The 15,216-nt window shown below is 48.9% G+C and overlaps 2 protein-coding genes across 8 annotated transcripts; one reads left to right on the top strand and one right to left on the bottom strand.

Annotated features, from left to right (window-relative positions):
- Positions 1 to 464: 464 nt before the first annotated feature.
- Positions 465 to 7,083, bottom strand: srp54 (signal recognition particle 54). The gene is made up of 17 exons (XM_079751825.1): positions 6,964 to 7,083; positions 6,575 to 6,629; positions 6,385 to 6,471; positions 5,995 to 6,086; positions 5,524 to 5,608; positions 5,161 to 5,265; positions 4,939 to 5,005; positions 4,791 to 4,848; positions 4,408 to 4,558; positions 3,877 to 4,025; positions 3,689 to 3,789; positions 3,169 to 3,255; positions 2,930 to 3,003; positions 2,739 to 2,847; positions 2,066 to 2,236; positions 1,659 to 1,754; positions 465 to 1,030 (listed from the first exon to the last, which is right to left on the bottom strand). Exons 3-17 carry the CDS (start codon positions 6,460 to 6,462, stop codon positions 939 to 941), a joined length of 1,515 nt encoding a protein of 504 aa, XP_079607951.1. The 5' UTR covers positions 6,463 to 6,471; positions 6,575 to 6,629; positions 6,964 to 7,083; the 3' UTR covers positions 465 to 938.
- A 288-nt stretch (positions 7,084 to 7,371) lies between these two features.
- On the top strand, positions 7,372 to 13,927 carry LOC307086744 (uncharacterized protein). 7 transcript variants are annotated; one of them, XM_079752058.1, is made up of 9 exons: positions 7,372 to 7,497; positions 8,030 to 8,151; positions 8,757 to 8,895; positions 9,315 to 9,436; positions 9,569 to 9,679; positions 12,369 to 12,475; positions 12,778 to 12,868; positions 12,982 to 13,115; positions 13,779 to 13,927. In XM_079752058.1, exons 1-8 carry the CDS (start codon positions 7,401 to 7,403, stop codon positions 13,099 to 13,101), a joined length of 909 nt encoding a protein of 302 aa, XP_079608184.1. In that variant the 5' UTR covers positions 7,372 to 7,400; the 3' UTR covers positions 13,102 to 13,115; positions 13,779 to 13,927. The 7 variants fall into 7 exon arrangements, with proteins under 7 accessions (XP_079608184.1, XP_079608179.1, XP_079608181.1 ...); XM_079752053.1 differs by having other exon boundaries at positions 13,749 to 13,927; XM_079752055.1 differs by having other exon boundaries at positions 13,593 to 13,927.
- Positions 13,928 to 15,216: the final 1,289 nt, after the last annotated feature.

The raw sequence follows: 15,216 nt of genomic DNA, 5'->3' as shown, positions 1-15,216 counted from the left end.
CCGCGCTGCCACGTTGAAGTGCATTCATGTCAGGACCGCCACGCTCCGCCGCCACTACCGCGCGACGCGCCTCGACGCTCTCTGCCACGTCAAGGCCGCCGCCCCTGTCAGTTTTCACATTTCTGCAATTTCTTTATTCTGGGTTTATAACAGCAGCACGTAACATACATGAACTTAAAACATAGTATGAGCCGAGATATTGGCATCTTTTTTCACTGCTGATTTCTCAAACGCATCAGAGTTTAGAATATAATTTAGGAATATTTTAATGTTACTTTGACTATACCTTTCTTGACTTTATACCTTTCTTGACTTTTAATTTAAATGATTGCCTCTCGTTCCCTTAACATCACGACTACAGGATAATACAAATGTCAAATTACGCATAAACCAGATACGCATCTTTATGTACGCAACATGCAAATGACTTGTATAAAACAATGGACACAGGTAACCATGTGCGCTCCAGTTTATATTTAGATCCCGGTTTATTTCAATCTGTTGTAAAAAAAATAAATAAAAAATTGCTGTGCGTTTTCTCTACAATACAATAAATTTCAGACGTTCGGAACACCATCTTCATGAGTGAACCCTGGTTGGTTAATCCACATGCGTCCGGACAACTTCCAGTCCACAGCGGCGTACAATGAGAAACGAGGGAGCTCTGGTGTACAAACTTTAATTACAACATGACGAATACATCTTACAATGAGTGTTGCCCTGCCGCCCACTGACAGCAGCTTATATTAGGGCCTGTGAGATCAGGCCTTATGCTCCTCTTTACAATTAAACTATCAGCTCTGCCCCTGCTCTAACAGACAGTGTTATGGGACGTTACTGCCGTCTCAACCACAGCCTTTCCCCCTCCTCCTCCTCCTCGTCGTCGTCTTCGCTCCTTCAGCATTTTTAATTGGTCAAGCGTCGAGCCGTAGCCGTGGTTACATGTTGTTGAACCCCATCATGCCCTTCATGTTGCCGGCGGCGCCCTGTTGGAACTGTCTCATCATGGACTGGAGGCCGGCCATCCCACCTGTAGCACACACACACACACACACACACACACACACACACACACACACACACACACACACACACACACACACACACACACACACGTTTAGAGGGTGAGAGAAGCATAGAGAAGAGGAGATGGCAGGAGGAGGAGAGAGGAGGCGAGGAGGAGAGAGGAGGAGAGGGTGGGAAGACTAGAGGAGGAGAGGGTAGGAAGACTAGAGAGGAGGAGGAGAAGAGGAGGAGATGGCAGGAGGACTAGAGAGGAGGAGAGGGTAGGAGGACTAGAGAGGAGGAGAGGGTAGGAGGGGAGATGGCAGGAGGACTAGAGAGGAGGAGGGGAGATGGCAGGAGGAGGAGGAGAGGGCAGGAGGACTAGAGAGGAGGAGGGGAGATGGCAGAAGGAGGAGAGGAGGAGGGGAGATAGCAGGAGGAGGAGAGGGTAGGAGGAGGAGAGGGTAGGAGGACTAGAGAGGAGGAGAGGAGGAGGGGGGATAGCAGGAGGAGGAGGAGAAGAGGAGGAGGAGAGGGTAGGAGGACTAGAGAGGAGGAGGAGGAGAGGAGGAGGGGAGATAGCAGGAGGAGGAGGAGGAGGAGGAGAAGAGGAGGGGAGATAGCAGGAGGAGGAGGAGGAGGGGAGGAGGTACCCATATGGTGGAGAACTCTGGGGTCCATCATCTTGGCCATCTGCTGGTTGAGTTTGGCCATCTGAGAGGGGTTGACGTTCTTGGACATGTCTCCTCCTGAGGACACGGGGAACATGAGGCTTTAGCGTGTTGAGGACCGGCTCAGTGACCCTGGAGCGGCCCTGGACTGACCCCCGCGGTGTCCTGTAGGCCGCTGGCTTTGAAGAGACACTCAGTAGTACTGCAGTAGTAATGTAGTACTACTGCAGTAGTCAGTAGGCCGGTACCTTTGAGTAGGTACTCAGTACTATTGCAGTAGTAAGTCTGCGGGTACCTTTGAGTAGGTACTCAGTAGTACTGCAGTAGTCAGTAGGCCGGTACCTTTGAGTAGGTACTCAGTAGTACTGTAGTAGTAAGTCGGCGGGTACCTTTGAAGAGCCCCTTGATGCCGCCCATCTTCTTGACCATCTGGGCGAACTTGGTGTACTGCGTGAGCAGCTCCTGGACGTCCCGGGGGGCCACGCCCGCGCCCCGCGCCACGCGCTGGATCCTGTTGGGCGCCTTGCTGAACAGCTTGGCCCCGTCCTTATTGTCCAGCTCTTCAGAGGGGGGAGGGGGCACGGCGTTAGGGGGCCGCTAGGCCCGGCAACCCAGCCCGCCACGGCCCACCGGCCTCAGCGCGGCACATGGTCCACTGGCAGTCATGTCCTCTGTGTGTGTGTGTCTCTGTGTGTGTGTGTCTGTCTCTGCATGAGCATGTGTATTTGTGTGTGTGTGTCTCTGTCTCTGTGTGTGTTTTTGTGTGTCTCTGTGTGTGTCTCTGTGTGTGTTTTTGTGTGTGTCTCTGTGTGTCTCTGTGTGTGTTTTTGTGTGTGTCTCTGTGTGTGTGTGTGTGTCTGTCTGTCTGTGTGTCTCTGTCTGTCTGTGTGTGTGTGTGTCTCTGTGTGTCTCTCTGTGTGTATGTGTGTGTATTTGTGTGTGTGTCTCTCTGTCTCTCTCTGTGTCTCTCTGTGTGTCTGTGTGTGTCTCTCTGTGTGTCTCTGTGTGTCTCTGTGTGTGTCTCTGTGTGTGTGTCTCTGTGTGTCTGTGTGCAGTTGTTACCCTGGTCGTTCATGCTGTCCATGATGGTCATGAGCTTCTTCAGTCTGGCCATGGACTCCTGCTCGTTGCCTTTGCTCATGAAGTCTGTTCCGAACCCGGGGATCATGCCCTGAAACAACCCCAGGAAACAATCGGTTATACCCTGCAATCCCACCCCCACCACCACAACCACCACCACCACCACCCCTCACCATGATCTGTCCGAAGGGGCCCATCTTCATAATGTTCTGGAACTGTTCGTACATATCTCTGAGTGTGAACTGACCTGTAGAAAACACAGTTAGTAACTAGTACTCACAACCATCATTTGGTACCTCGTACTCAGTTACTAGCTCTATACGACGATCCGTTAGTAACTAGCTAGTCTTGCAGGTTCGTAGAAACAAGTTATCTGGTAACTTGTCGTGTGGTCACTAGTCAGAGATCTCACCATGTTTCAGCTTGTCGATCAGCTCCTCGTTATCGTCCAGTTTGAGCTCGTTAACCTTGTCAATCAGACCCTCGATGTCGCCCATACCTGGACAGAGGAGAATACAGGGAGTTAGAACCATACAGACCTAACCTAAGCTCTATACTGACCCTAACCACAGCTCTATAGAACTAGACTGACCCTAACCACAGCTCTATAGAACTAGACTGACCCTAACCACAGCGCTATAGAACTAGACTGACCCTAACCACAGCTCTATAGAAGAAGACTGACCCTAACCACAGCTCTATAGAAGTAGACTGACCCTAACCACAGCTCTATAGGAGGTGTTCCCCAACAGGGGGCTGGTCAGATCTACCGCTCTAGCTCTATAGGAGGCGTTACCCAGTGGGGGCTGGTCAGATCTACCGCTCTAGCTCTATGGGAGGGGTTACCCAGCCGATCAGATCTAGCGCTCTAGCTCTACAGGGCCGTTACCCAGGGGATCAGATCTAGCGCTCTAGCTCTACAGGGCCGTTACCCAGCAGTTTGCTGATGAAGGGCTGTGTCTTGAAGGGCTCAAAGTCGTCGATGTGCTCTCCCGTCCCGATGAAGATGATGGGGCTCTTGGTGGCGGCCACTCTGAGGAAGGTTCACACACGTTTCAATGCACAGTCGTACTCATTGATCCATCACACCCGGGTGTTTTGCAGTGGAGGCGGTCCTTACGCGCTCAGGGCTCCGCCCCCCTTGGCGTGGCCGTCCAGCTTGGTGACGATCACGGACGCGATGTCCACCTTGTCCTTGAAGGCCTTGGCCTGGGCCTCGCAGGCCTGGCCGATGGAGGCGTCCATCACGTACACGATGTTGTCCGGTTGCTATGGGGACGCACACACGCCAGTGTCAGTGGCCGTTCACTCCGCCTCTCATTGTGGGGGTGTTTACTGCCGTTCACAAGTTTGGGGTCACTTAGAAATGTCCTTATTCAGCACTGGTTTTATTTTTCAATGAAGATAACATAAAATTAATCTGTAACACCGTCTAGACATTGTTAAAAGGCTAATTGATGATTAGAAAACCCTTGTGCAATTTTGTAAGCACAGCTGAAAGCTGTTGAATAAAACTGAGTTTTCATGGAGAACATGAAATAGTGTGGTTGAGCCCAAATATTTGAGCGGTAGTGTGCGCCTGACGTTTGTACAGTCTTCGTTGGTGGGTTGGTAGAACAGCTGGTGAAAGGAGGTGTTGTCTCCCACTTACCACGGCGTTGGACACCTGCAACATCTCCTCAAACAGCGAGGCCTCCTGCTTGTGTCGGCCGCTGGTGTCCACGATGATGATCTCAAAGTTCTCAGACTTGAACTTCTCCACGCCCTCGGCCGCGATCACCACCGGGTCCATCTCCGTGTAGCTAAGGGGACGTCCCGTTACACAAGTGAGTGAGTGAGTGAGTGAGTGTGTGAGTGAGTGAGTGAGTGTGTGACTGAGAGTGTTTGTGTGTGTGTCGGAGAGTGTGAGTGAGTGAGTGAGTGAGTGTGTGTGTGCCTGAGGGAGTGTGTGTGCCTGAGAGTGTGTGTGCCTGAGAGAGTGTGTGCCTGAGAGAGTGTGTGTCTGAGAGAGGGTGTGAGTGTGAGTGTCCTTACCTCCCGTAGAAGGGAATTCTGGCTTTGGTAGCGTTCTGTTTGAGCTGATCAAAGGCCCCTGGGAACAGAGACGAGATTCGCTCAACAACAGTCCATGGTTGGTCTGCTTAACGTGAGAATCGGGACGGGTTCATACAGCAGCGCTTACCGGCTCTGAAGGTGTCGGCACAGATGAGGCACGTCTTCCACCCCTTCCTCTGGTAGTAGTAGGCCAGCTAGACAACAACAACATCTAGTTACTACCTCTGGTAGGAGGCCAGCTGGACAACAGTAGGAATAGTCTTAGCAGGATTAGTAGTCGTAGAAGGACTCGTCGAGGTAGGACTAGTTGAGGTACGACTAGTCTACTGGAGGACTAGTCATTGGTTACCTTGGAGCAGGTGGTGGTTTTCCCGCTGCCCTGCAATCCGACAAACATGATGACGTTGTTCTTCCCTTTGGTTGGAGTCCAGGCCTTCACACCAGGGTCCACCAGCTGCGCACACACACACACACACATGACACATCGCCGTCTGGCCAGCACTCTGCTTAAGGGGGAACTGTACGACTGTGTGGTCTGTAGATCTGTATCACTGTGGTCGGTAGGCTTGTCTAACTGTAGGTAAGTAGGACTCTGCAGGCAGGTAGAACTGTGGGCTATAATCAGTAGGGCTCTGCGGTAGTCAGTAGACCTCAGTAGACCAGTAGAATTCGGTCAGTAGGACAGTCAGTCAGACTATGACGGTATGCTCACCTTGACCAGCTCCTTGAAGACTGAGTGCTGAATCATCCTCCTCTTGTTCAGTCCTGACGCCATCTCCTCCAGGTCTATGGCCGACCTGAAAGGGACAAAACACACGCAGAGATGAAGAGAGAGAGAAAGGGCACTACAACATAATGGCGTGTGTTGCTGGATTTACAGCTCTGCGTACAGCAGGTTTGCCAAAATCTACGTCTCGACTAAGAGACACAACGAGCTGCCTGTGTTTCTCTGTTAAGGTATACGCCAGGGGGCAATACTGCGTTTACAAATCGTATCGCCAGATCCAGCCTGCTCCATTGAAAAGCAGTTTATCCATGTGAAACACATTCCAAAATAATCGGTCAGATGTACTTTGTGATGCGGTTCTTGTATCGCTTCCAGCTTGATTTCCCCCCCCATTGTATCGTCGTGTCCGGCTGCGTGTCTGTGGTGTGTGGGTTGTGGCGTGTGTGTTGGACTCACTTGACGTTCTCTCTGAGCTGTTTGACCAGCTTGATGTTGACATCAGCCTCCAGGAGGGCGGCACACACCTCCTTCAGCATGGCATTAAGTACCTACACACACACACACACACACACACACACACACACACACACACAGAGTTCGGCCTCGAGTTCAATACCTTAACACACATCTCCTCATGGGAGTATGAAGCATCTGAACGGAGACACCTCCTGACCCCAGTGCTGACTCAGCACCTGGTCTCTAAAATAATAGAGACCAGAGGGGCTTCTGTTCCGTCTCTCCATAGAACAGAGAGCATGCTATCCACGATCACCAAGACATATCGGTTTCTTTCTGTTCGATCACCACTACCACTTCGTTGATTAAGTATCCGTCTCGGGTACGTACCTCTTCATTGATGATGGTGGCATTGCTGAGAGACCTCAGCGCCGAGGTGATTTTTCTACCGAGATCTGCTAACACCATCTTGACTGTCTGCTCAACAAAACCAGAAACAGACCGATCAGACACCCGTTGTAGAACGACATAGAACCATTTCAGCTCATTGCGTCACATAAAAAACAAGAGAGGCCCGGACCTGGTGTGGACCCGCTGGGCGAGGAGCGGAGGAAGATGACCGCGACGCGTGGAGCCTGAACACAACAAATATTATAGAATAACACAATACTTCATCAGTGGATGGTCCCAGGCAAACCAGAGACATGACGAAGTATTACAGAATAACACAATACTTCAACGGACAGGTATCTTGGGGTCAGACCATAGCCGTTTAACACGTGTGTTTTACCTTCAAACATCAGATATTACTGTACTTTAGAAAGGAAGGACATTCCGTGGAGCACTGGTAGCAACTAGTTAGCTGTTGTGCTAGTTAGCCTTGAACGAAACTAGCTCAACAGCTAACTCTCGCTTAACGAATGTCCCGAGACAAGCCGGGGTTGCCGTGGCTGATTAAAGCTTTTATACCTTTGACGATGTCTCCGTTATTCTGATTAAATAGAGTCCGTTTCCTAGTTCTTTTTCGGTGTGTGGTCCGCGATGTTCACCAGCTGTGGTATAAACCAGTCAAGACGTCATCACATCACACGACCCGGAAATAACTTTCTTCATGACCCCGGAGGAAGTCCCTGATGCTGTGTTCACGTCCTGTCGGAGTTACCGGAATCACTAATAAACGCTGCATTTCAATAACCGTACAATTCTGTGACTTAAAGTCAAATCATCCATTTATTCATCCTGCCATTTATTTACACACACCCACAAGTTTGTATTCAAAAAGGTACGTGACAAAATATAAATGAATAAGAAAACAGTCCTTTTTGGAGTGCCGAACACGTTGATCTCGCGAGGTTTACACGCGGGCTCTCGGGGAAACACGCACTGCCGTCCATCTGTCACAGAAAATGAACTTTTCCGCAGCAAAAAATGAAATTAAGAACCTGCTCTCGACAGTTCTGCCAACCGATCTTTCACGCGTCATTGATTGGATGAAAAACTCAGGTATATGTCGATGAGCTGTTCATTCACAACAGTATTGTCCAACAACATGTATTTTATTATTGTATTACTCTGATAGGACGAGAGCAACAATCCTCTCTCCCAAATAATTTGTGAATAATTCTATGTATTACAATAAGCAGGTCTAGCAATTAAAACGCATATCTGTAAAATAATAATGAGTACTATAGCTGTTGATAAGTATAGTATTTCAGCAGCATAACCTGACTGCTTCACCAGCCCCTCCCAGTAACCCCTCCCAGTAGCTCAGGAGGTGAAGATATGATGCATTATTATAATCCTCTATCCTCTATTCCAGAGGTCCTTCAACTCATTCACCTCGAGCCCCGTAAGATAAGTTCAGTGTGTTCAGTGTGTCTGTAAGACCCAACCAAACCCAAAACAGAGAACTCTTCAGCAACAAGTGGTTTCTGTCCTGTGCGTCATACTACCACCGCCCAGGGGTCTCAGTAACGCTGCTGTCGAGGGTCTTTGAACTGGACTCTGGTGCTCTGTGTGTGTCCTGTGTCGTCAGAGGAGCTGGAGGAGCTGCTGGTGGAGAACGAGGCGGTGGTTCTGAGGAGTATCGCCGAGGAGCTGAGGAGCGGTCTGCCGGTGGAGGCCATGCTGGTCTCGGAGCGTCTGGCCCTGCAGAAGGTGGGCGGCGCCCGCACGTCAGTCCGGCCGAGGCCCAAAGGCCCAGTTATGGTTCCACGTCGACGCAACGCAAGGGGGTTCACGGACCCGTTATGTCCGTGCGTCCACCGCAAGGGCTCTGACGTGCGCCTCCCAAAATTGTTAACCTTCCGTCGAGGCGACACAGCAGCAAGGGCTGCGATTGGTCCTCTCACTGAAACCCGACGCAGGACCGAAACAGGTTCACGACTGGGTCAAAGTGTCAGCGTGGGCGTTGCGTTGCGTCGACGCTGAACCATGACTGAGCCTTGACGCAGCGCGCGGCACGCTCCCTAGGTTCTGCAGCGTGAGCCGAAGTCGACTGCGTTGGAGTGACTTCAACACAAAGCCATCAGCGACTCTGTGAGCCAATTGGCACGAAGTCCATTGAAGTTCAACCTTTGCCCCGCCCCCTTTTCGACATACCACAAGGCGACGCCCCCAGCGCAAACTGTGTCCCGTGGTCCTTTGCGCCCCGTTGGCTTTGTGTTGGACACGTTGGTCGAAGTGTTCCAAACAAAGTCCAGGTTCTCCGTGTCAGGTTGACCCCGCCCCCTGCTGAGCAGCTCTGTCCTGATTGGCCGCAGATGCAGCAGCAGCCCAGGCCGGCGGTGCACGTGGATGCCTTCCTGTACGACGAGGAGCAGGTGGACTCTCTGTGTGAGGACGGCCGGCTCAGCCGCACCTTCTGCCGGAGCTGCGGGTCCCAACTCACCGCCCCCCTCGGTGAGGCCCCGCCCCTCCCCCCTCGGTTAGGCCCCGCCCCTCCCCCCTCGGTTAGGCCCCGCCCCTCCCCCCTCGGTGAGGCCCCGCCCCTCCCCCCTCGGTGAGGCCCCGCCCCTCCCCCCTCGGTTAGGCCCCGCCCCTCCCGACTAGGACTGCTAGATTATGGAAAAAATCCTAATCACCATTATTTTGGTCGATGTTGAAATCCTGATTATTCAAAGGATTATTTTAAGGTTGGGAAACATGATGTGTTTATGCAGCATGTCTTTCCCAAAAAAACACTTTGTAGCTGAGAACTTTGAAATTCGCCTTTTAAAAAAACACGCAAAATGGTCAAATAGAAAATGGCCCCTCTCCCGACACTCGGTCTTACACCGCAGTCTCCCGCCGCTCTCTAATCTTTGCCTCTTCCTTTCCAGAGTTCATCTCTCACTCGTTCTCCATCTCGGAGCTCCGGTTCCTCTTCCAGAACGTTCTTCCAGACCTGGCGGGTAGAACCCTGCTGGACGTTGGCTCTAGACTGGGGGCGGTTCTGTACGGGGTAACCACAGCTCTCCCTTCCTCCCCCCCCCACCCCCCACATTCCTTTACAGATGTCAATACAGTAGGTGGGCTGACCCTGTGTGTGTGTGTGTGTGTGTGTGTGTGTGTGTGTGTGTGCGTGTGCGTGTAGGGGTACGTGTACAGTGCTGCTGCACGGCTGGTTGGGGTGGAGATCTCTGAGGAATTTGTCAGACTGCAGAACGGAGTGATGGAGAAGTACGGCTTCACAGACCGCATGCAGGTACTGCCAATCTATACACACTGCTTCTATAATCTATACATACTGCTTCTATAATCTACACACACTGCTTCTATAATCTACACACACTGCTTCTATAATCTATACATACTGCTTCTATAATCTATACACACTGCTTCTATAATATATATACGCTGCTTCTATAATCTACACACACTGCTTCTATAATCTATACACACTGCTTCTATAATCTATACACACTGCTTCTATAATCTATACACACTGCTTCTATAATCTATACACACTGCCTCTATAATCTATACACACTGCTTCTATAATCTATACACACTGCTTCTATAATCTATACACACTGCTTCTATAATCTATACACACTGCTTCTATAATCTATACACACTGCTTCTATAATCTACACACACTGCTTCTATAATCTATACATACTGCTTCTATAATCTATACACACTGCTTCTATAATCTACACACACTGTTTATATAATATATACACACCAGGGCTCAACAATAAGGATTGCCCGACGTCCCGGGGCAAGTAAAACGCCACGTCAGGCAAGTAACTATGACAACCCGCTTGCCCGTTCGGGCAAGTGGAGGACTCGAAGCAAAAAATAAATAGATAAATAAAAAATCAGAAAAAAAGGTTTTGGACGATCATCATCGATAAAGTTATTATGTTGCCCCCTCCCCTTGGCCTCGTCGGATAATGCTTGTAATGCTTGGTGTTCTATTTGATTTTATTTGAATGTGGCTTCGGCCAATCAAAATCGAGATCGCGAGATTCCCGGCAGGTAGCGGGCCCGCCGCAGTCAGTTGATGAAGAACTGGGAGATGGCTGCGTACGAGCTCAAGCGTAAGCGAACTTTTCAAGCATCCTGGAAGAAGGAGTTCCCCTGGGTTATACTCAAGGATGTGGAGGAATCACCAACTATGTTCTGCGTGGTTTGCCTTAAGTTCCCGTCAACGGCGGATAAAAGCGGTTCGTTTTTTAAAGGAACGTCATCTTTCAGAAAGCAGATGCTTGAGTGTCACGATAAGAGCAAGCAGCATCTTGGTGCCAGCTCGCATGGCAGCTAAGTGGGCTGCTGATAACCCGTCCTTGCCGGTTATTTTTACTAAACAGAACGCGGAGGCAAATGTGGTTATCACAAAGCTGATAAATAGGTGACATTGTAATCCAGTACAGTTTAAGTCTGAAGCTTCAGGAGGACGGTGAGGCCTTACAGGCCTTTGAGACGACACTGCTCATGCTTGTAAGCATGAGCACAACAGCTGGAGAGAGCCTTGAAACCTTTCTCCAGGAGTCAGCAGAGGGCCACTTCCATGCAGTTCAGCTACAGAGCTTTAGCCAGGAGAGCAGGGATAGATTTAACAGGTAGGAAATTAAAAAAATAAGAACATGGTTAACAGTTCAATTAGACTGTTGTTCATAAAAGGGCTCATTTAGTTGTGTTTACGGTGTTAAATGTTTTATTTGCGTCCCTGCCTTTAAAACAAAATTCAAAAAGACATCTTATGTTGTTAGATTGAAGAGCCAACTCCGGTTCAAGAGCCTGGAGTCAGACAAAATTCTTCTAGTGGCTGCAAGGTTGGTGGACCCAAGGGAGTGGCCCAAAGAGGAGGCAGAGCTGACCAGCTTTGGAGCGGACCATCTACTTGTGATCACCGAGATACTGGATAGGGCGGGCTGTGACAGGAGTCAGGCAAGACACCAAGAGTGGCCCAGTGCCAAAGTGGTCATAAAAGCGCTGCCCCAGGCTCAACAAACCAAGGTATGGGCAGACTTTTTTAAAGATCCTGACAGGCTACAGAGCTTCCCCAACCTGCTGATGGTGGTTGAGCTAATCCTCGTGCTCCCACTCTCCACTGCTGCTTGTGAGCGTGGCTTCAGTGCAATGAAACGCATAAAATCTGACTGGCGTGGCAGCCTTTCAGTTGATATGCTGTGGAAACTCCTATACATTAGCATCGAGGGGCCAGCAGTTGCCAACTTCAATGCGGAACGTGTTGTAGGACGATGGCTGTCAGCAGGTCAGAGAGCACGTCGGGTGTGAGGGGATTATTATTTTTTTTTTTTGATGTAATATATTACGAGTGCCAAAGTTTAAAATATGGGATAAAACCTCAAAAGAAAAAATACAAATGTTCCAACAATGTCAGATGCATTCATACATAGTAAATAAAGGTCAAATATAACAATTTACCTGAATCTTTGTCGTTATTTGATAACCACTAATAAAAAAAACTATTTATATTTGGATCCAGTGAAAATTGACTTCGGGCAAGTAGAATTCAGACCCACTGGCCCGACCGGGCAAGTGGAAAAAAACCTTAGCGTTGAGCCCTGCACACTGTTTATATGATATATATACACTTCTTCTAAAATCTATACATGTTGCTTCTATAATCTACACATACTGCTTCTATAATCTTTACACACTGCTTCTATAATCTATTCACACTGCTTCTATAATCTATGCACACTGTTTATACACATACTGCTTCTATAATCTATCCATACTGCTTATAATACACATATAATCTACAGAAAAGAGCTTCTATGTGAACTGCTTCTTTACATAGAACTTTTAGAACTCATTTTTTTAATAATATATTCCAGGAGTTGATACAGAGGTTTATATTCTAGGTGTTAATACAGATGTTTATATTCTAGGTGTTAATACAGATGTTTATATTCTAGGTGTTACATGCAGATGTTTGCTCTCAGCCAGCTGTGGTCCAGCAGGCAGATGTTCTGGTCATGAACAACGTCTTTGAGTTCTTTATGGAACCCAGTGAACAGATAAAGTAAGGTCCTATGTAGCATGTACACACACACACACACACACACACCAAACACACACACACACACACACCAAACACACACACACACACACACCAAACACACACACACACACACACACCAAACACACACACACCAAACACACACACACAGCAAACACACACATAGACACCAAACACACACACACACCAAACACACACACACAGCAAACACACACACGCACACACACACACTTACTAACAGACAAGCACACACACTTACTAACAGACAATAACACACACACATTAAAATGGGTGTGTGTTTACAGAGCGTGGCGGTTTATTATCCATAACTTCCGGAGGCAAGGGTGTTTGCTGGTGACGGTTCCCAGTCTTAAGGAGGCCTTCTCCGCTCTACAGGTACACTACTACACTAATGCAGCTCAGACACGTGGGACAGAACACAGTACAGACGTGTGGACAGAACACAGTGCTGCAGTACGGACATGTTGTCTGAGGTCTGCTGTTTCCAGGGGGAGGGGCTAGACGCCAGCCAATGGGTTGAAGAGGTTCCTATCGATTATGATGTGAACCTGGGAGCAGACAGCGACCCAGACGCCCTGAGAGAGATCCACCTGTACAGGGTGCTCTGACCCGACCTCTACAGGTAACTCTACAGGTAGCTACACTTCTATATGAGACTCAGGAGACCTTAACCCTACAGGTGACTTTACCTCTACAGGTGACTCTACGGGTGACCTTACTTCTACAGGTGACTCTACAGGTGACCTTACTTCTACAGGTGACTCTACAGGTGACTCCACCTCTACAGGTGACTCTACAGGTGACTCTACGGGGGACCTTACTTCTACAGGTGACTCTACAGGTGACTCTACGTGTGACCTTACTTCTACAGGTGACTCTACGGGTGACTCCACCTCTACAGGTGACTCCACCTCTACAGGTGACTCTACGGGTGACCTTACTTCTACAGGTGACTCTACAGGTGACTCTACGGGTGACCTTACTTCTACAGGTGACTCTACGGGTGACTCCACCTCTACAGGTGACTCCACCTCTACAGGTGACTCTACGGGTGACCTTACTTATACAGGTGACTCTACGGGTGACCTTACTTCTACAGGTGACTCTACGGGTGACTCCACCTCTACGGGTGACTCCACCTCTACAGGTGACTCTACGGGTGACCTTACTTCTACAGGTGACTCTACGGGTGACTCCACCTCTACGGGTGACTCCACCTCTACAGGTGACTCTACGGGTGACCTTACTTCTACAGGTGACTCTACAGGTGACTCCACCTCTACAGGTGACTCCACCTCTACAGCTCCGTCCAGACTCTGTCCAGCTGCTCCGTCCAGACCACCACATCAAGGGTTCCAGCACAATCAGAATCTCAACATTGCGTCATAGTTTGGATGGTTTACATATTTTTATCCAAATATTTGTGTTTGTTGTGTTCCCAAAGTAAATAAATAGAGTTGAGTTATTTCCTCTTGTTACTTTGTTTATTCTGTGTCTTTTCTGTGCCTCTCTTCCAGGCCTACAAGGTCTTCTAGCATACTAAAGCTACCCTACACGACTGTGGCTAGCCCTCTATAGTGGTGTTTACTGTAGGATGATCTGAAGCTAATCGTTGGCTTCTCACTGTACTTATGTTGATGCTCTGAAGCTAATTGTTAGCTGCCAACTGTATTTGGTTTGATACTCTTAAGCTTATCATTAGCTGGTAACTGTAATTAAGTTGATACTCCGAAGCCAATCGTTAGCTGCTAACTTTTCTTTAGTTGATGCTCTGAAGCTAATCGTTAGCTTCTTACTGTTATTTAGTTGATGCTTTGAAGCTAATTGCTAGTTGCCATCCTCATGGCCGCAAGGACAAAAGTAAACATCCAATTCCTCAGGAGGAAATTAATACAATGATTGCTTGTATCCATGACAACAGTACCACCCTACTCACATCCTTTCATTCTTCAGTCACTTCCTCCAGGAAGTGACTCGGTATCTGAAAACACACACACGCACACACATACACACAAACGTATATGTTAGTGTATGTAGATGAGTGACTATACATTCAGTGTTTTGTGGATTGTATATTTAGTATTGTATATTACATATATAATCCATTTTTATGGTATAGCTAGTGACAATGAATCTCATCAGCAAGAGAGAGTGTTTTAATCCTTGTCAATGTGAGTGAAAGAGAAAGAGATTGTGTGTGTGTGTGTGTGTGTGTGTGTGTGTGTGTGTGTGTGTGTGTGTGTGTGAGAGAAATAGTGTGTGTGTGTGTGTCTGAGTGGGTGTGTGAGAGAGAGAAAGAGATTCTGTGTGTGTGTGTGTGTGTGTTTGTATGTGTGTGTGTGGGGGGGTGTGTGAGAGAGAGAAAGAGATTGTGTGTGTGTGTGTGTGTGTGTGGGTAAAAATCAATTCTCTAGAAGCAGAACTCAACAATCATCCTCCGCTGTTATTGTTGAAGTTTGAAGGCGAGGAATTCCCTCGCTACAGGAAGCTGAGACAATCGCTCAAGACCAGACTTCCTGTCCCGCAGGGGGAAGGGGAGGAGCCAGCGGTGTGTGTGTTAAACTCTCCGAGTGGACGGGCGGAGCAGAGAGAGATGGATCGCGGTCCTGTGTGGAGGGTCCTGCTGGCGCTCTCGTTGCTGGACATGGGCTCCGGGGGGTCCGGGTGGGTGTACGAGGTCCACATGGAGCGGGTGAACTTCGACAAGGCGGCGGAGGGCTGCT

Source organism: Pollachius pollachius, assembly GCF_949987615.1.
Source record: "Pollachius pollachius genome assembly, chromosome: 15".
In the NCBI taxonomy this organism is placed as follows: domain Eukaryota; kingdom Metazoa; phylum Chordata; class Actinopteri; order Gadiformes; family Gadidae; genus Pollachius; species Pollachius pollachius.
The sequence above is the reverse complement of the archived record's forward strand: the minus strand, read 5'-3'. Positions and strand labels throughout refer to the sequence as shown.